Below are 23,207 nucleotides of genomic sequence, written 5' to 3'. Positions count from 1 at the left end.
TCAGAATTGCGTGATATAAACTCACAATTGCAAGAAATGAAGTCAGAAAACTCACAATTCTCACTTTTTTTCTTAATATTGTGAGATAAAAAACTGTGAGTTATAAAGTCCAAATTGTGAGATATGAACTCACAACTTGTGAAAAATAGTCAGAAAACTAGCAATTCTGACTTTTTCTCAGAATTGTGAGATATAAACTAAATTGCGAGTTATAAAATCAGAATTGTAAGATATAAACTCACAATTGCATGGTGTAAAGTCAGAATTGTGACTTTGCAAATGCAAGTTTATATCTCACAATTCTGACTTTTTTCTCAATTTTGAGGGAAAAAACTGATATGTTCTCAGAATTTTTCTCAGAAATCTCGCAGTTCTGAGAAAAAGTCTGGATTGCAAAACTGTATCATGCAATTCTCAGAAAAAGAGTCAGAATTGCAGGATGTAAACTTGCAACTGAGAGAAATTAAGTTGCAATTTCTTATTACCTATGTTTGCAGATAAAATATTAATGAAATGAAAAACACTTAAGCACATTACACTTTCATGAATGTTTCTTGGTAGACTTAAGTGCACTAAAAAGTGCAGTAGACTGAGAACTGAGAACTGTTTACTTTAATAATCTTTTGCTATTAAAACTGTAAAAAGTTATCTTTTTCTTTAAAGAAGTAACCTTATTTTAATGTGTTGACTAACATACTGAAGCACGTGGTACATTAGTGTACTGAAAGTACTTGATTATAATTTTAATTGTAGTATGCTATTTGATAATAGACTTAATAATTTATGTTTAATGTTTTAAAATGCACTAACTGCAACTTCACAGTTGCAAATGTGTAATTACAAATACATAACATACAAGTTTCGATAAATGCATCATAAATGAATGCTAATTTTTTTTTTTTATTATTATTATTGTGCTCCAAAAACATTGCATTCAGTTCGCACTTAACATATATTCTTTTAAAATAAATCATTTTCATAATAACTACTCCTATATTTCACAATGGTATTCAAACTTAACATATTATGGTCAGTTATGACACACAAAAGAACCAGCAAGCAGCATTAAGGACCACTAATGTCAAACCTTGTGTCGTGATGGACCATATTTGAATTTATGTGTGGATATTGGCTTAAATTCCAATCTGTTCCTCAAAAAAATGTCATATGACTTTAGATGTCTTAAAATATTGTACACAACTCATATGGGCCACTTTTATGGTGGTTTTATGGTGTTCTTGACCTTTTGGAGCATGCTAGATCCTAGTCACTGTTTGTTTTCTTTCAGAAAAAAGCACCTGGGTCATTTTGCACAAAAAAAAAAAAAAAATCATATGGATTTGGAACAAGAGTAAGTAAAGATGAGGGCGGAAAAAAAGCCATTCAGCCTGCTGCCTGTTTTGCATTCTGTCACTTTATAAGTTGGGTCTAATTATTATACCAAGGTCACTTGAACTTGTTTGTCACCTCTGGCATTATTAATGAGTTTAAGGGCACAGTGCCCATCTGCCACAGTAGTAATTTATACTGTTTTATAAAAAAGCGGTCTTGAAAACACTTAGCATAGCAGAGATGCATTCTCCTCCACCTTCTCCATTCGTAATGATGACTGCAATGGGTCTATTACCATTCTTTTGGTTGATATGTTGTGCTGGAGATGGCTGTTCATGTGTCAGGAAAGGGAATGATACAGCCTGTCATCATGTGTGGGCATAAGACTTGTTTTTTCTGTCTTCAGCCCATATTCTGTTTGTGTATGAAGTGTGAAAACCACACTGCGTTTATCCTGAAGGATAAGGGTTACAGTGTGTAATTGATGCGTTTGTGTGTGTGTGTGTGTGTGTGTGTGTGTGTTGTGCACCTGAACCTCTGTTGACCTGCATGTGTGGGTGCCGTCAGGGGCGGCAGCTCTGTATATCTCTATTTTTGATCCTTTATTTGTTGTTTCAGATTTATTTTGGTTACTAAAACAGGAACTCAAACAATGTGTTACCAAGCTCGTCACTGCTTCATTTGTGACGCTCCATTGCACCTTGACACAAGGTCTGATGAAAGCAACAAGACAAGGCCCATCCACATCCACACTTCCAGAACAAAAATGTACAGGTAATGTACTCACCCCCTTGTCATCCAAGATGTTTATGTCTTCATTTCTTCTGTCGTAAAGGAAAACACTTCAGGATTTCTCTCCATATAGTGGACTTCTATGGTGCCCCCAAGTTTAAACTTCTAAAATGCAGTCTAAACGCAGCTTCAAAGAGCTCTAAGCGATCCCAGCCAAGGAAGAAGGGTCTTATCAAAACGATAGCAAAACGATTGGTTATTTTCAAAACAAACTAACAAGTTATACTTTTTAACCTCAAATGCTCGTCTTGTCTCATCTCTGCGATGCGCACACTGTAAAAAGATAACTGTGAAATTTACAGCAACTTGCTGGCAGCAGTTGGCAAGTTGCTGTAATATATTCCACAGTATGCTGACTGTAAGTTTAATCACAGTAACTACTGTAATTACTGTAAATTTTATTTTGTCTTAGCTCTTTGAAGCTGCGTTTAAACTGCATTTTGGAAATTTAAACTTGGGGGCACCATAGAAGTCCACTATATGGAGAGAAATCCTGAAATTTTTTCCTCAAAAGCATAATTTCTTTACGACTGAAGAAACAAAGACATGAACATTTTGGATTACAAGGGGGTGAGTACATTACCTGTAATTTTTTGTTCTGGAAGTGAACTAATCCTTAAATAATTATGTAATATTCCAGAATAAACCATACTTTTAATCGTTGTTTTATTGAACTCATAGCGATTACAGTACTGTAATTGCAATCAGAGTAATAGAATGCTCTTTTTGAATGAATGAATTCATGAATAAATACATTTTTAAGAAACAGTAATTAGTATACTATACTGTAATGGGCATTAATGCTTTAATTGTGTGTAGTCTAAAAGGAAGACACTGTTTTTGTCACAAAAACATTTACAGGTATTGACTTTAAAATGCGAAAATACATAAAAATAGCATAAATACATTTCAATTTTGTATTTTCAGTCTATAAACATTTTTTATTTTGTATAAATACGTCCATTACGTCGGTAAATCGAGCTGAGAGAAAAATACAGCTCAAATGATTCACTGCAAAATATAATTTTACTGTAAAATTTCCCGCTTTTGTAATTTTATCCATGATGTTTTACCTTACAGATTTACTGCAACATACTGTATACATATTCTACAGTATGAATTTGTTCATTTTACAGTAATAATGCTGTGAAAACTACAAAAATTTGAAATTTGTTACAGTGCATGCGTAGTCTGTGTGATACGGTTCAATACAGTTAGGGTATGTTGAAAAACTCCCATTTCGTTTTCGTCTTCAACTTCAAAATCGTCCTACAATGCTGTTTTACCTTTTTTTTTTTTTGTAAGGGCTTTTGATCTTCTTTGTATGTCTTCTTTGTACTGTAAACACTGGGTCGGTACTTCTGCAGCGATGTAGGGGGCGATTTTGGGGAAGAAAACGAGATGGGAGTTTTTCGAAATACCCTAACTGTATTGACACGGATCACACAGACTAAGCATGTGCATCGCAGAGACGAGACAAGACGAGCATTTGAGGTTAAAAAGTATATAAATTGTCAATGAGTTTTGAAAATAATCAATCGTTTCGCTAGATAAGACCCTTCTACCCTGTCTGGGATCATTTAGAGCCCTTTAAAGCTGTGTTTACATTGCATTTTGTTCAAAGTTCAAACTTGGGGGCACCATACATATCCATTATATGGAGAGAAATCCAGAAATGTTTTCCTCAAAAAACATAATTTCATTGCGACCAAAGAAAGAAAGACATGAACATCTTGGATGACAAGGGGGATGAGTACATTTTTTGTACATTTTTGTTCTGGAAGTGAACTAATCCTTTAATTAAATAATTAAAGGAATAAATAAATACATGTATTTATTTTCTAAAATTACAAAATATTTCACAATATCCTCTTTTACACATTACAGTGTGTCTTTAGTTGATCTTGTCTTCTTTTCCTCTTTGCCCTTTAATCTTATAGTTTTTCCAGTCCTTGCTCCTCTTTCCTTTGCTCTGTGTTTTGAGAAATCCAGGAAACCATTTTACCATCATCAAGGGTCCTTTTAATGGGCCGTTTTGCTGAGAAAACCCAGAAGCTGTTGCAGCATTGTTGTTTGGCCTGGTCCAGATCACCATCCTCCTGCCAAACACAACAGCGGCTCAAGCCTTAATAAAGCGTCAGCTTCTGTAACTGCTTACCCAGTGGGAAAAAGACACTCATTTTCTGTGGGCGTACTTGAAAAATATACATGAACGGTCTTTATTTGCCCTCCTCAAAGGCAGGAAAACAGTTTGGCATCAAATGTGCCCGCGTTGCAGTAAAATAAGATGCTTTATTTGATTTAAATATAGTGCTCTTAGGAGCGCTTGGCAATATATCACCCAGTGTTGCGTGCAGTGATATCTGGGCTGGTATAGTGCACACACTTTCTTCGTTATTGGCACAAACTTGCTGACTCGCTTGCGATTTCTTTTTTATTAATAATTAAAGAAATGTGCAAAAAATGACAATGTCTTCTCAGGAATAATATAGAAATAATATTGTAGTTTCACATAAATAAACAAGGACTGACCCACTTGAGCTTTCAATTAATTAAGTAATTGTGTTGTTGTCAAAAATGAGATGTCAGGACTAGAATATTATTTAATTTATTTAAGTTAGTAGTTTTGTACAAAAATTAAAAATACAGAAAAAAATTAATATTGTGAAATATTATTGCAGTTTAAAATAGTGGCTTTCTCTTTTAATATACTTTAAAATATAATTTATTCCTGTGATGCAATGCTGATTTTTCAGCTTCATTACTTCAGTCTTCAGTGTCACATGATCCTTCAGAAATCATTCTAATATGCTAATTTATTATCAGTGTTGAAAACTTTGATAAGTTGTGCTGTTTAATATATATTTTTGGAACCTGTGATACTTTTTCTCAGGATTTGTTGATGAATAAAACATTAAAAAACTGCATTTATTTAAAATAGAGCTCTTTTGTAATAATATACACTACTGTTCAAAGTTTGGGGTCAGTGATTTTTTTTCTTTCTTTCTTTGTTTGAAAGAAATTAATACTTTTATTCAGCAATGTTAAATTCATAAAAAGTGTTGTTGTTGTTTTTTTTTTTTGTTTTTTTTACTTTTTTGTAATTTATTTATTTATTTATTTTTACTTATGTTGTTAAAAAAATTATTTCTATTTTGAATAAATGCTGTTCTTTTAAACTTTTTATTCATCAATGAATCCTACAAAAAAAATCCTGAACTATTTCCAAAATTGATAATACATTAGCCTATTAGAATGATTTCTGGAGGATCATGTGACACTGATGACTGGAGTAATGATGCTGGAAATTCAGCTTTTCATCACAAGAATAAATTATATTTTAAAATATATCAAAGTTGAAAATGTTATTTTAAATTGCAATAATATTTCACAATATTAACGTTTTTTTCTGTATTTTTGATCAAATAAATGAAACTTTGAGCATAAGAGACTTATTTAAAAAAATAAAAATCATTAAAAATCTTACTGATCCCAAACTTTAAAATAGATAGTAAATAATATAATTATAATATAATTATATAATAATTAATTATATAATAAATATAATTAATAATTATAATTATAAATATATTATAAATGTATAAATAAATAATTATTTTATATACCATATATATATATTTTTTTTCACAAAATTAAACAATATTAATTTTTACCAAAATGATTTTCAGTTATAACTACTTTTTTTGCCTAAAACTAAAACTACTAAACTTAAATGCCAATTAGGTACCACTTTATCCATAGTAAAATAACTCAAATTATTCACATGATCTAATGAAATATTGACTAAGCTGTAAAAATGAAGACTGTTGCACAGTGCATTTTGCTGGATTGAAGAAAGTCTTTGCTACGTTTTGTAGTGTGTATTCAATGAGCATCTGCAAAAACCCAGACTCTGAGTGAGTGCGCAGGCATGGGACGAGAAGCAGAGGAGTGGAGAGTTCTCAGGCTAGCTAAATGAAACACAGCCTCTTGGGCCAGCTAGACTGGCCTTTCCTGTTATGGAAATGTGCACAGAACTGAAGTTTAAAAGAACTTCACACTGTTGCTTGAACACCCCACCCAAAGGAATAGACCCCTCCTTTTTCTCTCTTTATTTTGAAAACTTATGTTTTATATCCATCAAAAACCAATGCCATTGTACAACAGGGCTGGTTGTAGAAACTTCTGTGGGCTTGGCTCCTTTCACAACATTGCACAAGAACACACAGGATCCCTGGGTTTTGAATGAAGCGTATTTGTCGTTCTTTCACACCCGTATGAACTCTGGAAGTTCGCAGAGGACTTCTGAGACCCCTTTGCTTTTCCACTTGCTAAATGTCACCACATGCGATCGCTTCTCATAACGTTTATGTCAGATCTGTGGCCACTTTGGTCATCTCATGTTCGCAGATAGAGGAAGAACAGCTGTGTTTAACGTTTGAATGTAGTTAATCCACAATTAAAGTGAATTTCATGGTCGAGGAGGAACGTGGATCAGCCTGTGCTGTTTAATTCATCACTAATGAAGGAAAACAGCGGACATGTTGTCTCAAGTGCAGATCTGTGCTCATATTCGCACATGTTATTTGAGTTATACGCAGTACAGCATCCCGTGTTAGCATGTCAGGGTGTCCCTACAGGGCCTACGTGCTTCTACATGATGTGATCCCAATGAAATCCAGCCTTTGACTGCTTTGACCCAAGAAAAACATCGGTTTTATTAAACTAAACAAATCCTTGCACTCGCAGACCTGTGCTTGTCAGGGGTATTGGTTAAAATGGCAGTAGATTATGTGTTTAAAATCTCTAGCTTGTGCTGAAATCTCTAAAGTGGATGTGTAAAGACCTGATTTATGGCAAATTGTGAGAACGTAACTTAATTCCCACTAACTAACTTCCTTAAAGTACATGGACAAAAGCATCATGATAGATTGCTGCTGCCCACTTAAAATGAAAGTGATTAGAGAGTGTAGGAATTCATTTGGATCTAGATTGGGCCTCATTACTCAATGTTCAACCTCATTACGATGTATTAGTTAACGTAAAACCAATGGGGGGGGGGGTAGACGATATGTCATGAGAAAACCGGATGCAACAAAAATGGCATGAGTACGCCAACTATTTATGTTTGAGAGACTAGTTAACCAAAAATGAAAATAATGTTATTTTCTTTTAAAAGTTCTCCATGGGTTAGTGACTGTCAATTTATTAAAACTGCATAAAAAATGCTATTTATAAACACAACGAGTTCCTCTACTATAATACTATATCTATATATTTTTTATTTTCAGAAATAAAATAGAATTTTTGGATCAGGCATAAAGGCAAAGATGTCAGGGTAATAAAACTGTCCTAAAATTATAATGAGAAGAATTATTTAAAACAAACAAACAAAAAAAGAATATGTTAATATTTATGATAATATGTAAGTAGTTTTACATAGCCACGTATTGTATAAATTTAAATATAAATTATATATTTATTATTATTACATATACTGTATATATTTTTTCATGTACAACATACTCAAATCATTTTCAGTAAAAATTAATAGTAATAAAATTAAATACAACAAACATACATATATGATACAAATATAAATATAAATAAATGTATCTATGTATATATATATATATATATATATATATATATATATTGTGGCCGGGCGGGGAATAGCACGACAGAACAAGAGGTTTAGGTGAGCCCCGGAGGGTGCGTTTATTGACAATAGTGCAGAAGTGAAGGAGATAATACGGGGAAAGGGCGATGTGGCGTCTTCGGTGCTCGGTGTCTCGTGAATCCTCTGTCCCTTCGTGCTCTTTGGTGACTGTGGCCAGTGAGGGGTGAGTGCAGGAACGTGCGGTCACCCCGAGTGAAAGCGGTCCAGGCTGGGTGCGGCCCAATCGTCACGGCGAGTCTGTGAAAGGAACGATAGAGAGAGACGGTAAGCGTTTTAGCTCTTTGGAGAAGCTTCTCACCCTTCTGTCCTTTGGGGCTCGTTTATAAAGGAGATCTCGCCGTGATCGATTGGTCCGTGTTGAGCAGTTGCAGGTGTTCCTGATGAGTTGCCAGGGCGACGCTGATTGTTCCTCGGGACTCCCGCCACACTCCCCCCCCCAAGCGACGTCCTGGTTCTGGAGGAGAGAAGAAAAGGGGGAGACTGGGGGTGGGGGGGAAGTGACCCCTGACAGACCTGCGTATGCTGCCCAGGACCGAGAGAGCCCGTCTGCGTTGGTGTTGCTGGTGCCGGCTCGGTGGCGCACATCGAAGTGGAAGTCCTGGAGCGAAAGGAACCACCTTGTGACTCTGGCGTTTGTGTCTTTTGCTCGGGCCATCCACTGTAGGGGGGCGTGATCTGTAAAGAGAGTAAAATGTCGACCCAGTAAGTAATATTTTAGCTCCAGGACTGCCCACTTGATGGCGAGGGCTTCCTTTTCCACGGCCGCGTATTTCTTCTCGGCCTGGGACAGCTTACGGCTGATGTACATGACAGGATGCTCTTCTCCCTCCTGGACCTGGGAGAGCACGGCTCCCAACCCCGTGTCAGAGGCATCCGTCTGGAGCAAGAAGGGACAGCCGAAGTCTGGAGCTCTCAGGACGGGTTCCGTGGTCAAGGCTTCCTTAATGCGTGTAAAGGCCCGCTCCGCGTAATCATTCCAGTGGACCCGTTCTGGCTGTCCCTTCCTGGTCAGGTCCGTCAGGGGGGCAGCTATAGAGGAGAAACTGGGGATAAAACACCGGTAATAGCCCGCCAACCCCAAGAAGGCACGTACCTGGGTCTTGTTGGTGGGCCGGGGGGTGTCCAGGACGGCCTTTACTTTGTTTTCCTGTGGTCGTATGAGTCCTCTCCCGACCGTGAACCCCAGGTAGCGTGCTTCGTTGTAGGCTAGGTGACACTTGCGGGGGTTGGCGGTCAGTCCAGCCCGACGGAGCTCAGACAGCACCCTGCGGAGCCGCTCCAGGTGGTCCTCCCATGCCTCCGAGTGGATGACTACGTCGTCAAGGTACGCCGCCGCGTATGTCTGATGGGGGCGAAGGACGACATCCATGAGGCGTTGAAATGTTGCGGGTGCCCCGTGCAAGCCGAAGGGAAGGGTCCGGTATTGCCAGTGGCCAGACGGAGTGGAGAAGGCTGTTTTTGGTCGGGCTTCGGAAGAAAGGGGGACTTGCCAATAGCCCTTTGTCAGGTCGAGTGTTGTGATATACCGGGCCCTTCCCAGGCGCTCTAGGAGTTCGTCCACTCGGGGCATGGGGTAGCTGTCGAAGGCAGAGACTTCATTGAGGCGCCGGTAGTCATTACAGAAGCGCAGGGTGCCGTCTGGCTTCGGGACGAGGACGATCGGGCTGGACCAAGGGCTCCGGGATGGCTCAATTACCCCCAGTTTGAGCATTTTTTGGACCTCCTGCTCTATAGCCTGCCGGCGGGCCTCTGGGACTCGATAGGGCCGTTGCCGGACGACGACGCCTGGAGGAGTGTGGATGTCATGGGAGAGGACGTTAGTCTGGCCGGGGGTGTCGGAGAAGACGTCTTGGAACTGACCGACCAGGTGCCGCAGCTCCGTCTTCTGGGCGGCCGAGAGGTTAGGGTTGGCGTCCACAACCGCGGGCTCTTGGACGGCTAGGGCGGCCACTTGGTCTCGGTCCCCGACCCATTTCTTCAGCAAATTGACATGATATAGTTGTACAGCCTGCCTTCGGCCGGGCTGTCTTACCCTGTAGTTCACCGGGCCGACTCGTTCCTCCACTGTATAGGGTCCTTGCCACTGTGCCAGGAACTTGCAGGCTACGTTGGGGACCAAGACCATCACCTTGTCACCTGGGTGGAACTCCCGCGGTTGGGCCGCCCGGTTGTACAGACGTTGCTGGGCTTGCTGGGACTTCACCAGATGTTCCCGGACTAATGGCATGACGCGGTCGATTTTACTCCTCATATCTTGCACATGCTCAACGACGGTCCGGTAGACTGCCGGCTGCTGCTCCCAGGCCTCTCGGGCCACGTCGAGGAGGCCGCGGGGTTGTCGTCCAAAGAGGAGCTCAAATGGGGTGAACCCCGTGGATGCCTGGGGAACTTCTCGGACTCCGAACAGCACATAGGGGAGGAGGAGGTCCCAATCTTTCTTGTCCTCAGCAGCTACCTTCCGCAACATCTGCTTCAGGGTCTGATTGAACCTCTCGACGAGCCCGTCGGTCTGAGGGTGGTAGACTGATGTGCGGATTTGTCGTACCTTCAGCAGCCGGCAGAGGTCAGCCATTAGCCGGGACATGAAGGGCGTTCCCTGGTCGGTCAGTATCTCCGACGGTAGCCCCACCCGGCTACACAGCAGGAACAGTTCCCGGGCGATGGATTTCGCGTTGGCTTGGCGTAGCGGAACGGCCTCTGGATACCGGGTGGCGTAGTCTACAATGACGAGGATGTGCTCGTGGCCCCGGCCAGACCTCGGCAACGGCCCTACGATGTCCATCCCGATCCGCTCAAAGGGCACCCCAATGATGGGTAAAGGGATGAGTGGGCTGGGGGGAGGTTTCCGTGGGGATGTCCGTTGGCATGCTGGGCAGGCCTGGCAGAACCTCTTGACCTCTGCTTCGAGTCCCGGCCAGTGGAATCTATCACGGATACGTTGCACGGTATTCTGGGCGCCCAGGTGTCCAGCCATGGGGTGAGCATGCGCCAGCTCCAGGACTGTCTCCGTTTTCTCCTTGGGGACAACGAGAAGACGTTTTACCTCCCCCCGCCGCTCCGCGACACAGTACAGCAGACCGTTTTGCACGACGAAGTGTGGGAGAGGGTGAGGGGCCGGAAGGACGTCCTGGCCTTCAAGGACGCGTACTTGCCGCCAGCAGTGTTTCAGCCTGTCGTCTTCCTTCTGGGCTCTTCCAAAGTCTCCCCCACCCGTAACCTGCTGGAAAACATTATGGAAAAGGTTAGTATCACGGGCGGGGGACTCACCCTCTCTCCCACTGTCGGTTGTCAGCAGGCTGTGTGGGCTCTCAGACCCCCGCGACGGCTGGCGACGTAGGCGTCGGCGTGGACGGGCGGGCTGTGTGGTTTCGGCTAGGGCGGCCTCCAACCCCGGCCAGTCCCGTCCCAGTAGCAGCGGCACAGGTAGGTCCTTGAGGACGCCAACTTCCAGAGTCCAGGCTTTACGACCTTTGTGGAAGGTGAGAAGATTAGTAAATACCTGGCGGGTATCTCCGTGGACACAAGTAATGGGCATTACAGCTTTGGGACTAGGCCGGGGTTCCAGCGTGCCGGGCCTTGCTAGGGACACGGCACTTCCTGAGTCCAGTAAAGCTTGACAGGAGCGGCCTTGAATTTTCACCGTGGTCATCGGGGCTCCACGGGGGGTCCTGCGGTGAACCACACAGCCCGCCATCCAAGGCTTCACAGGCGGAGACGGTGGGTCCGTGGGCATCGGTTCGTCGCGGGGGCTGGACGGTCTGCGCACTGGTCGTGGGATGCCCTCTGGCGGCCGTCGCTCCTGGGGCACCCTCCGGGGAAAAGGCGGCGCTCGCTCCCCGGCCTCCCGATGATAGGCTGCGTCCGCCAGTTCGACCGCCTCGACGAGCTCTGCGATGGACTTTGGGCCCCGCATGCCGGCAGCCTGCCTCATCGAGCGCGGGAGCGCTCTCAGCATCCGGTCAACCACTACCCGCTCGGCGACTTGGGAGGGGGATGGCGAGTCCTCTAGCAGCCAGTGTTCGGCTAACCGCATCAGATCGGCGGCTTGGGTGCGTACTGGCAACCGCGCTTTGAATTCCCACTCATGGAAGCGCTGGGCGGCAGTGGTCGCTGATAGCCCTAAGCGGCCTAAAATTTCTCTTTTCAGTTCATTATAATTACTTTGAGAAGACGCAGGTAATGAAAAGTAAGCACGCTGAGCTTCCCCCGAAAGCAACGGTGCCAGTAACGCAGCCCAAGTACCTCTAGCCCAGCCCTCTGTACGAGCGACTGACTCAAACATTTTGAGGTAAGCCTCAATATCATCATCTGCGGTTAGCTTGGGTAAAAGCCGAGCAGCAGTGACGCGGGGATCAGGTAGGGGAATATGTTGAGCGGCTGGTAGTCGTAGTTCTGCTAAATAACCTTGAATTTGGCCGTGTTGTTCGGTCAAAAGCTCAAAACACTGTTGCTGGCGGACGCTAACCTCTGCCAGCTGTTTCACAATGTCCTCCATTCTGCCGGGGAGGAGCGCGCCTGAAAAACAGAAAAAACCGGAAGTGAGAGACGAGGCAAGATGGCGGTGTAAACAAAGAGTGTCTTGTTCGTCGGCTTCCCAGGCCCGTCACGTTGCCCGCATTCTCCACCACCTTGTGGCCGGGCGGGGAATAGCACGACAGAACAAGAGGTTTAGGTGAGCCCCGGAGGGTGCGTTTATTGACAATAGTGCAGAAGTGAAGGAGATAATACGGGGAAAGGGCGATGTGGCGTCTTCGGTGCTCGGTGTCTCGTGAATCCTCTGTCCCTTCGTGCTCTTTGGTGACTGTGGCCAGTGAGGGGTGAGTGCAGGAACGTGCGGTCACCCCGAGTGAAAGCGGTCCAGGCTGGGTGCGGCCCAATCGTCACGGCGAGTCTGTGAAAGGAACGATAGAGAGAGACGGTAAGCGTTTTAGCTCTTTGGAGAAGCTTCTCACCCTTCTGTCCTTTGGGGCTCGTTTATAAAGGAGATCTCGCCGTGATCGATTGGTCCGTGTTGAGCAGTTGCAGGTGTTCCTGATGAGTTGCCAGGGCGACGCTGATTGTTCCTCGGGACTCCCGCCACAATATATAATTTCTGTTTATTTGTATCTATATGTTTCTATATATTATATTTTATTTTTTCATAAAACGTTATATATATATATATATATATATATATATATATATATGTGTGTGTTTATTTAATTTGTAATAAAATATTACATAATATTATATAATATTTTATTACAAATCATAATATGAGGTGCCAAACGTGAAGTAATTATATAAAAATCTGAATATTATATAGTTATAGCTCTGAATATATAGAAGTAAATCTCAATATATAGTTATAGCTTTGAATATATAAATGTAAATTGTAAATTTAAATATATAGTTATAAGTGAATATATAGAAGTAAATCTGAATATATATTTATAAGTCTGAATATATACAAGTAAATTTGAATATATAGTTATAAGTCTGAATATATACAAGTAAATTTGAATATATAGTTATAAATATTTAAATGTAAATTGTGAATATATAGTTATAATTCTGAATGTATAAATGGAAATCTGAATATATGCTTATAATTCTGAATATATAACTGTAAATCTGAATATATATAGTTATAAATCTGGATATATAAATGTAAATTGTAAATATATAGAATTAAATCTGAATATACAGTTATGAGTCTGAATATATAAATGCAAATCTGAACATATGCTTAAAATTCTGAATATATAAATGGAAATCTGAATATATATAGTTATAAATCTGGATATATAAATGTAAATTGTAAATATATAGAAGTAAATCTGAATATACAGTTATGAGTCTGAATATATAAATGCAAATCTGAATATGTGCTTATAATTCTGAATATATAAATGCAAATCTGAATATATAGTTATAAATCTGGATATATAAATGTAAATTGTAAATATATAGAAGTAAATCTGAATATACAGTTATAAGTCTGAATATATAAATGCAAATCTGAATATATGCTTATAATTCTGAATATATAAATGCAAATCTGAATATATAGTTATAAATCTGGATATATAAATGTAAATTGTAAATATATAGAAGTAAATCTGAATATACAGTTAATCTAATGCAAAGATTAGATTACTAATCTAAATATATACTTATAATTCAGAATATATAAATGTAAATCAGAATATATAAATGTAAATCTGAATATATAATATTATGAATATATATGAATATATAAATTGTGAATATATATTTATAATTCTGAAAATATAAATGTAAAATGTAAATTTATAGAAGTGAATCTGAATATATAGTTAAAAGTCCAAATAAATAGAGGTAAATCCAAAAAATTATAGTTGTTAAGTTTGAATATATAAATGTAAATTGTGAATTTATATTTATTACTCTAATTGTATAGTAGTAAATTACAATGTATGTTAGCATTAGGTATAATGTATCATAAAGGGTTATTAAAGGGTATTATGCATTATAATTATTCATAATGTGCGTCGTAATACTTGTTGTAACCATATTTAAAATGCATAGTGTAAGTGTTACTGATAAGTGTTATAATGTATCCGTGGTTATTATAAATATTCATGAGATTGTATAATGCATTATAAGATGCATTACAAGGCATAATTAATGCATTAAATTACTTTTTTAATGCATTACACATAAAAGCTTTAAAGAAAGTGTTACCAAAAATTCTATGTAATAAAAGTTGTGTTTTAATCATTACATTTACATGGTCAAATCTATGTTGATGCTTTTAGTAAATATGTATAGATTTGAATAGACTTGTATTCAAGGTTCACCTATTCCTGTAAATCATATATGGCAATACCGGTAAACAAACCTCCAATGATTACTTTCCCTTTCAGGGAAAATAAAAAGACTTGAAGGAATTGCATATGGAAAGTTTAAAGTAGGTGTACGTTCACATGTGGTGAGTTGCTCTTACATAAGATGTTGCTCTGGCACATGAGTCAGTGTGGAAACTCAGATATTTGTGACAGGATTTTAAACTCCAAGCAAAATTTCCTGGGGCTCAGCAGTGCTGAAGAATAGAACGTTATGGTGTGAGAGGATTCTGTTACCCACAACACTCTTGGCAAGGGAAGAAGAAAATCACCCACCCCAAATTTGGCAGCTTATGTTTGTCTAGTGTAGCTTTCCATAGACAGCGCTGCCAATTTCCTTTACATCAATATGCATCTAAGTAGCATTCAAAAGGATGCCTGAACTTCAAGACTTGGATTAGCAGCCTCTGGGCTACTGATAACATGTTTGTTCTGTTGGATAGATTTGAATTAAGTGCTAAAAATATTTCTAAGCTTCTTAGGTTGATCCAAAAAAAAAAAAAGTTTAAAATCTGGTTTATTGTGAAAAAGGAATATAACAATTTCAAAGTAGAAAAGTAAAAGTTGCAATGCTTTTCAACTGGTGTTTATATATAAAACAATGCAAAATGTATTTATTCTTGAGATTAGAAATTATTTTTAGTGTGTGCATGCAGTATGTGGTAATCTGCTGATGTAGCTCTTGTTGGAGTGTATATGTGCATAAGTGCATGCACTTTACATATGTGCATCTTTGTTTTGGTTTCCTTTCCTCCTGTGGCTGTGCTCTGCATGTTCACTCACTCAGAGAAGGGATGTCATTGTGTTTTGTGGTCGACTCTGGCTTGTTATCTTTTCCTGAAGGCTGCTTGGTTTACTGAGGGACTAGATGGTGATAAGAGATTGCAGAGTTTTTCTAATATAGACAAAATTGCAATTCACTTATGAATATCTTGGTGTTGTATCTGCACTTCACTAAATAAAAAACACACATTTTATATTTGTAATCTCTCAATTGTTTCTCCTACACAAGAATGATATTAAACGGAGTACAACATCCGCTTGTATCTTGATTTTTTATTCTCCTGAGAAAAAGTAATCTCAATGATGTCTCCTCAAGATCTTTAAGAACAACATCAATGTCTTAGACGGTATGTAGGTTTGCCTAAATAAACTATATCTGGAATCAAAAGTCAGAAATTTTAGTAGAGATTCATACATTCTTTATAAAAGTAATAATAAAATAAAAAAAGGGTAATTGCGACTTTTTATTTCACAATTCAATTTTTTTCTTGCAACTATGAGTTTACATCTAACAGTTCCCACCTTTTTCCTATAATTACATGATTCAAACTTGCAATTCTGACATTTTTTTCTCAGAATTATGAAATATAAACACAATTGTGAGTTATAAAGTCAGAATTGTGTGATATAAACTATTGTGTGATATAAACTACTATTACTATTGTGATAAGGAAACAAGATTTAAACTTCTGAGAATTGAGAATTGTGAGTTTACATCTCACAATTCTGACTTTTTTCTCATAATTGTAAGTATAAATCTCGCAATTCTGAGTATTTCTTACAATTGCGAGTTTATATCATGCAATTCTGAAATTGTGAATTTTTTCTCATAATTACGAGTTTACATTTTGCAATTTAAAATGTTTTTTCTCATAATTGTGAGATATGAACTTACAATTGCTTTACAGTTATAAAGTCAGAATTACATGATATAAACTCTCAATTTTGAGAAATAAAGTCAGAACTGTGAGATATAAACTTGCAATTCTTCTTTTTTTCTCAGAGTTGCGAGTTTATCTCGCAATTGTAACTTTTTCTCAGAATTGTGAGTTTATATCATGCAATTGTGAATTTATAATCTAATTATAAATTACGCGAGTTAATATTACGCAGTTCTGTGAAAAAAAATCTGAATTGTGAAACGTAAACTCGCATTTGCGAGGAAAGAGTAAGATAAAACTTGTAAGATAAAAAGCTTTTATATTTATTTTTCCCCTCACAATTGACTTTTTTTTACTTAGAATGTTTATATCTCATAGTTCACATTTTTTTAAATCAGAATTGTGAGTTTATATCTCACAATTGCACATTTATGAACATGAACATTTACAATTCTGAACTTCAAATTGCTGAATACAGAATTGCAAAAAAAGGGTCTAAAAAAAGTGACTGTTACTTTTTTTATCCCAATGGAGAAAACAAGCATCCATAAAGTAGCATTATCATAGTATTAATTAATAAAGTACATTTTAAATTAAATTACTCTTTAAATTAAATGAGCTAAAATCATAAAAAAAATAATTGTTTCAACTTAAAATAATTGGTTATCCTGCTGAATTTTTAGTGTAGTGAACTTGAACTTTTAAGTTACTTAATGTTAATTTAAGTGACAACTTGGATATTTCAGTTGACTAAGCAAAAAATTTTTAGTCAGCAGGGTAACAAATTATTTTAAGTTGAAACAACTATTTTTTTTTTACATTGTACTCTCTCTGTATTTTAATTCTGTATATACTCTCCACACAAAATTTGTCAAATATTGATATTTATTTATATTTATTGAGTCACTAATACCTCAATTCCTCTGGTAATAAAGTCATGCAGTACATTATGTTGGATTCAACTGATGATGGTAATCTCGCTTCTGTGAACATTGTCATTAAAATAAATTCCCGCTGTTGGTGAATGCAGGTCTTTCCTGTGTGTTTACAGTTAGATTGATTGAAAAAACTTTGGTTAGTAATTCTGTGACACTCCATGGAGCCCATAAGCCACAGCAGCTGTCTGAAACAATTAGAGCAAAACGTTGGGGGCTTTGCAGACTTTCTGCATCTATGCAAAAACACTGCATTTGCTTGGGTGTGAAACTAAACTGTGAGCAACAGATATCTCGGGGTGGCATATTTAAATTCATCGCGCCTGCTTTTGACATGAAAGACGCTGAGACAGAGGGATATGAACGTGCAGTCGTATATACTTCCCCTTGTCCTGGAGATTTCCCCTCTCACAGCTATACTCATATCTTATGTTTATCTGTCTGCTCAAGTGTAATGCAAATCTGAATAGTTTCTTTTTCACAGTTGACTGATCATGCAGTCTCCGCTGTCTCTCACTGTTAATTTCTCTTTCATACATGTCACTGATTCTGCCTCACAGCTGTAAATTATTGCTCTTTCTATTCCTGACCCCCCCAAAAATAGCACTGCACATATTTTCTTGATAACATTTTGTTAGATTTATACCTAAAGCAAGAAAAAATGCACAATTTGCTTAAATATTGCTTAAATATACACTACCAGTCAAGATTTTTAATGCTTTTTTAAATAATTATCTTCTCAACAAGCCTGCATTTATTTGATTCAAAATACAGTTTTGAAATATTTTTACTTTTTGAAATAACTGTTTTCTATTTGAATATATTTGAAAATGTAATTTATTCCTGTGATCAAAGCTGAATTATTAGCATCATTACTCCAGTCTTCAGTGCAACATGATCTTTCAGAAATCATTCTAATATGCTGATTTGCTGTTTAAGAAACATTATTATTATCAATATTTAAAACAGTTGAGTACATTTTTTTTTCAGGATTCTTTGATGAAGAGACGTTAAGATGTCCACATCAAAAGAAATTTACAAAAGTGATTTTATGTCCATAGAAAGCACATTAAATTTAAGTAAAGTGTCTACTTTTAAGTTTTCAAATGTTTTTGGAGAATAAAATGTCAAAATTAGTTTGAAATAATGTTAAAATGTCATTCAGTGTAACACAATGCTTATGTAAAAGTTCAAGCAACTGATTTGTACATATTAAAATATATAAAATAATAAGGGAGCATATTAAATTTTATTGTGTTTTAAATGAGTAAAAACAATTTATTGACAAATGGGCACAACCTATGATAGTGGCAAAAAAAGCAATTCATCTTTTAATACGTCATAAATTATACACTGAATGATATTTTAGTGGGTGTCTGTAAATTATGGAAAAATAATTTTTTTGCTTTTAATAAAAAACTTTTAATATATATATTTTTTTTTTTGGAAAAACAACCATTTAAACCAGTATTACACTTTGACCCATATATATATTGGGAAAGAAATTATAGAAAGTAATACTTTTATTTAGCAAGGATGCTTTAAATTGATTAAAAGTAATGATAGAAACATTTATAATGTTACAAAATATTTCTATTTTAGATAAATACTGTTCTTCAGAACTTTCTATTCATCAAAGAAACCTGAAAAAAATTCTACTAAGCTGTTTTTAACATAATAATAATAATAATAATAATAATAATAATAATAATAATAATAATAATAATAATAATAATAATAATAAATGTTTTTGAGCAGCAAATCAGAATATTAGAATCATTTCTTAAGGATCACGTGACTGGAGTAATGATGCTAAAAATTCAGCTTCGAAACCACAGGAATAAATTTCAAAATATATTCAAATAGAAAACAGTTCTTTTTAATAGTATAAATATTTCAAAATATTAGTTTTTGCTCTACTATGGGTCAAATAAATGCAGGCTTGGTGAGCATTAGAAACTTCTTTAAAAAAAAAAAATCTTTTGACTGGTAGTGTATATAATATTTTTCGCGATTTTGTAGATAAATGGGGAAGCGAGTTTTCACCTCATAGTTAAAAAACGTTAATATGTATTTATATTTATCCCAGAAGTAGTGTTTATCATTATGATAAAACGAATAATGAAGTGCTGTGAAGTACCTGATAAGATTACGATTCATCATTGGTCATGAACTCTTTGAAAAGGGCACATTCTGTGCTTAAGAAATAAACAGCAAAGAATCTCTTTCTTCTGCAAACGCACTGTTTCAGTTCGTAGAAGTCCTCAGTTCATGAAAGAGACCTTATTACTTTTTATCTGTGTAAGGACGTTAGCCAAATTGGAGCACAAAGTTCTTAATTAGTATTAGTAAACAGAAATATTAATCTTGCCTTTTAAATGGCTATTTTAGTGAAGCGTGTCATGTTCCAACAGCCGACGGCTTGAACTGCGATCTGGCTCCCGCTGTTTTTGAATGTTTCTGTTGGATTTATCTGTCACACATTAAAGTGGCGCTGTTCTTGCCAAAGCATATTTGTAAGACAAACAGACTGAGCGACTGACTGTTTAGTTGGATTTCCCTAAGGCAGTCCAGACATCAAGACTGTTGCCCTCGGGAGGGTTTTACGCACGCTCTCTCTCTCTCTCTTTCCAATGCTCTGATATTTATTAGCTTTGCCCTGTCAGCCTGAGGGTAATGGGGTATGTGGATGTGTCTGTCAGAGGTCTGGCCTACTTATTCGCATGGAAAACAAACGGATAAATCTTATCCTCCACCTCCCACACATATGAGCACTTTTCATCACTACAGACTAACTATAACTCTAGATAAATGTGTGTGTCGCTGTTGATCTGTAGCTTTTCCAAAAGCTCTTCTAGTGCAATGCCTACTGCCTATATATATTCACTACCAATTTCAATGAACATGAGAGAAACGGCAATGAGTCTTAGAATGCCGCTTTGAATTTGGCAAAAATTAGATCATTCACAATTAAGTTGCCTACCTTTTGAAACAGCGTTGCCTTAAAATGGTGAATATGATGGGAGTTCACTAGGTTTTGGAAGAGAGTGTATGTGTGTGTGTTTTGGCCGCCATATACAGTCCTACTTATTAGTATTAGATGGTGAATATGTGTCCAAAAGTGACTCACAGCGATTTCAGTAAGCAATACATCAGAATGATCACACACAGTTATATGAACACATCGGTTCTAGCTCTGACTGGGCTGAAGGAGCACATTGTCGAAACAGTACATTAACTCTGAGTGAGAACAGACAAATTAGCTGTATTTTATTTGACTCGCCGCTGCTTTACATTGGATTACGCTTCTCCGCAAATGAACCAAAGCGCTGGCCTAAACACAGGTTTAACAGCATGAACACTGTTATAACAAACATTAGGGAGCATTAGTGCAATCTTACTGAGCACTAACTCAAGACATGGTTTCTGTGTGTGCGAGTGTTCCCGTTAGTAAATCACTGTTTCTATGTGAGGTCAATCTAACCTGCCCACTCTCTCAGAGAGTATCCTCTCGGGACAAGAGAGCTTGTTAGTTAACTATCCGCGCCCCAGGCCTCTCTGAGTAAATGCCTGGACTCATTGTATGCCACATATGGTGAAAACACCCATGTGGTGGAAAGTGCTTTAAAAAAACCTTTACATTTATGCATTTGGCACATACTTTTATACAAAACAACTCATGGTGTTTTATCAGCTTAAAGGGATAGTTCAACCGAAAATGTGAGTAAAAGTACTCACGAGCACAAGTACAAAAATTATTCTCGTAGCCAGGTCAGGAAGCTCTTGGATTTCATCTAAAATATCTTAATTTGTTTTCTGAAAATGAACGAAGGTCCTAAAGGGTTTGGAACAATATGGGGGTTGAGTAACTAATGACAGAATTTAGATTTTTCTGTTAACTATCCCTTTAATTGGACCCTAGAAATTAAACCTATAGTTTAAGTGTTGCCAGAACCCTGCTCTATAGCTACAGGAACACTCTGACAGATATATTCGGACAAATATATTGGACGAATTTTTAACATCTCAAGAAAAAAAAAGAGCTGCTGATTTGATTATTGCATTTAGCATTCAATACATTTTAGTTCTCAATTTCTTTAAATATTTAATTATATAAAAATGCATTATTGTATCAATCATTTTATCACCGTTTTATTAGCATTTAAAAAATCTATATTTTTTCAATCACGCCGAACATTTAAAGGGATAGTTCAACCAAAAATGTTTTATAACATTATAAATGTTTATCTGCTTACCCACAGGGCATCCCAGATTTAGGTGACTTTGTTTCTTCAGTAAAACACAAACTAAGATTTTTTTTAACTCAAACCGTTGCAGTCTGTCAGTCATGTAATGGCAGTCAATGGGCTCCATGGCTTTGAGAGTCAAAAAAACATACACAGACAAAACCACATTAAACCCTGCAGCTTGTGACAATAAATTAAAGTCTTAACACACAAAACAATCGGTCTGTGCAAGAAAGTGGGGTAAGCAGATAAACATCAAATTTTTATTTTTGGGTGAACTATCCCTTTAAAAATAGTTTGTCACAAGAACAGCGATTTGTAACAAAATTCAACCCTATAACTAGGATGGTCTACAAAAGTGTTTTTAACAAGCAAAAATATCTGCCAATGGGGTAAGAAAAATATTCCTAAAGACTAAACAGGATTATTTTTCTTGCCCCATTGGTAGATAATTTGCTTGTTAGAAGCAAAAACTAACACAATTTGGGTAATTTTTAGAGAAAACAAGACATAATATCTTAAGTCACTTTACTTGTCAAGTAAATCCTGATTCAAGAACTTTTAGATATTTATACTAGACAACAAGACAAAATACTAAGGAAGAAAATCATTTTTTGCAGTGAGTATACAATACAAACAATAATTGTAACAATACAAAACCGGTTGAAAAACAGCAAACTTGTCCTTTAAAGAGTTCACCCAAAAATGAAAACTACCCCATGGTTTACTCACCCTCAAGCCATCCTAGGTGCATATGGCTTTCTTCTTTCAGACGAATACAATTAGAGTTATACAGTATTTAAAAATATGTGTTTCATTTTTGGGTGAACTATCCCTTTAAGTTCAAACACTTAGAAAAGCACAGGAAATTTCAGGATGAGTTGCATAGCAATGTTAACACTTAAGGTTAGTGCTTTTAACAGATGCATTAAACCTTAGTATAAGCAACAGTAATAGCGACTCTTGCCTTATCAAGTGTAACTAATGAATTTGGTGTAAAAAAGTCTGAAAACTGACAGACTGTTATTGTGGATTATCACCGAACAATATCCAGGCACACAGGCTTTTGAACTGCTGTTTCAGGTCACAAGTGAGATCACATTACAAACACACACATTTTACCCCTTTCTCGTGGGGTTTGAAGTTTAGATGGAAAAAGTATGTGGAAACTTCCCACTAAGACAAATGTGTGAGATGGGTGTGCACCTTTTAAACACACAAACTTAGAAGCCCCTCCTCACCCATGTGAAGGTCAGAGGCCAAAGGGTACATATGTGCATTTCAGTCCATCATCTTTGGACAGCTGAATCTGGCTCCCCCTCAAAGCATAGACTCTTGTGGGTGTGTGTGTGTGTGTGTGTGTGTGTGTGTGTGTGTGTGTGTGTGTGTGTGTGTGTGTGTGTGTGTGTGTGTGTGTGTGTGTGTGTGTGTGTGTGGTATTCATCACGTTGTGGGGACCAAATGTCCCCACAAGGATAGGAATACCAGTAGATTTTGACCTTGTGGGGACATTTCTCAGGTCCCCATGAGGAAACAGGCTTATAAATCATGCACAATGAGTTTTTTTGAGGAAGTAAAAGTATGCACAATCTCCTGTGAGGGCTAGGTTTAGGTGTAGGGCGATAGAAAGTATGGTTTGTACAGTATGAAAACCATTACGCTTATGGAATGTCCCCATAAAACATGTAAAC

At 37.7% G+C, this 23,207-nt stretch overlaps 1 protein-coding gene across 1 annotated transcript; it reads right to left on the bottom strand.

Moving 5' to 3' along the window:
- Positions 1–7,817: 7,817 nt before the first annotated feature.
- Positions 7,818–12,876, bottom strand: LOC141283835 (uncharacterized). The gene is made up of 2 exons (XM_073817155.1): positions 12,533–12,876; positions 7,818–12,319 (listed from the first exon to the last, which is right to left on the bottom strand). The coding sequence occupies exon 2, from the start codon at positions 12,297–12,299 to the stop codon at positions 8,031–8,033; it is 4,269 nt and encodes a 1,422-aa protein (XP_073673256.1). The 5' UTR covers positions 12,300–12,319; positions 12,533–12,876; the 3' UTR covers positions 7,818–8,030.
- Between the last annotated feature and the right edge of the window lie 10,331 nt (positions 12,877–23,207).

The sequence above is a fragment of the Garra rufa genome, chromosome 13, assembly GCF_049309525.1.
Source record: "Garra rufa chromosome 13, GarRuf1.0, whole genome shotgun sequence".
NCBI lineage: Eukaryota > Metazoa > Chordata > Actinopteri > Cypriniformes > Cyprinidae > Garra > Garra rufa.
Note: the sequence above shows the minus strand (reverse complement) of the source record. Positions and strands in the feature narration are given on the sequence as shown.

Coding starts and splice junctions, on each gene's coding strand:
- LOC141283835 (XM_073817155.1), bottom strand. CDS start 12,299: ATGGAGGACATTGTGAAACAGCTGGCAGAGGTTAGCGTCCGCCAGCAA.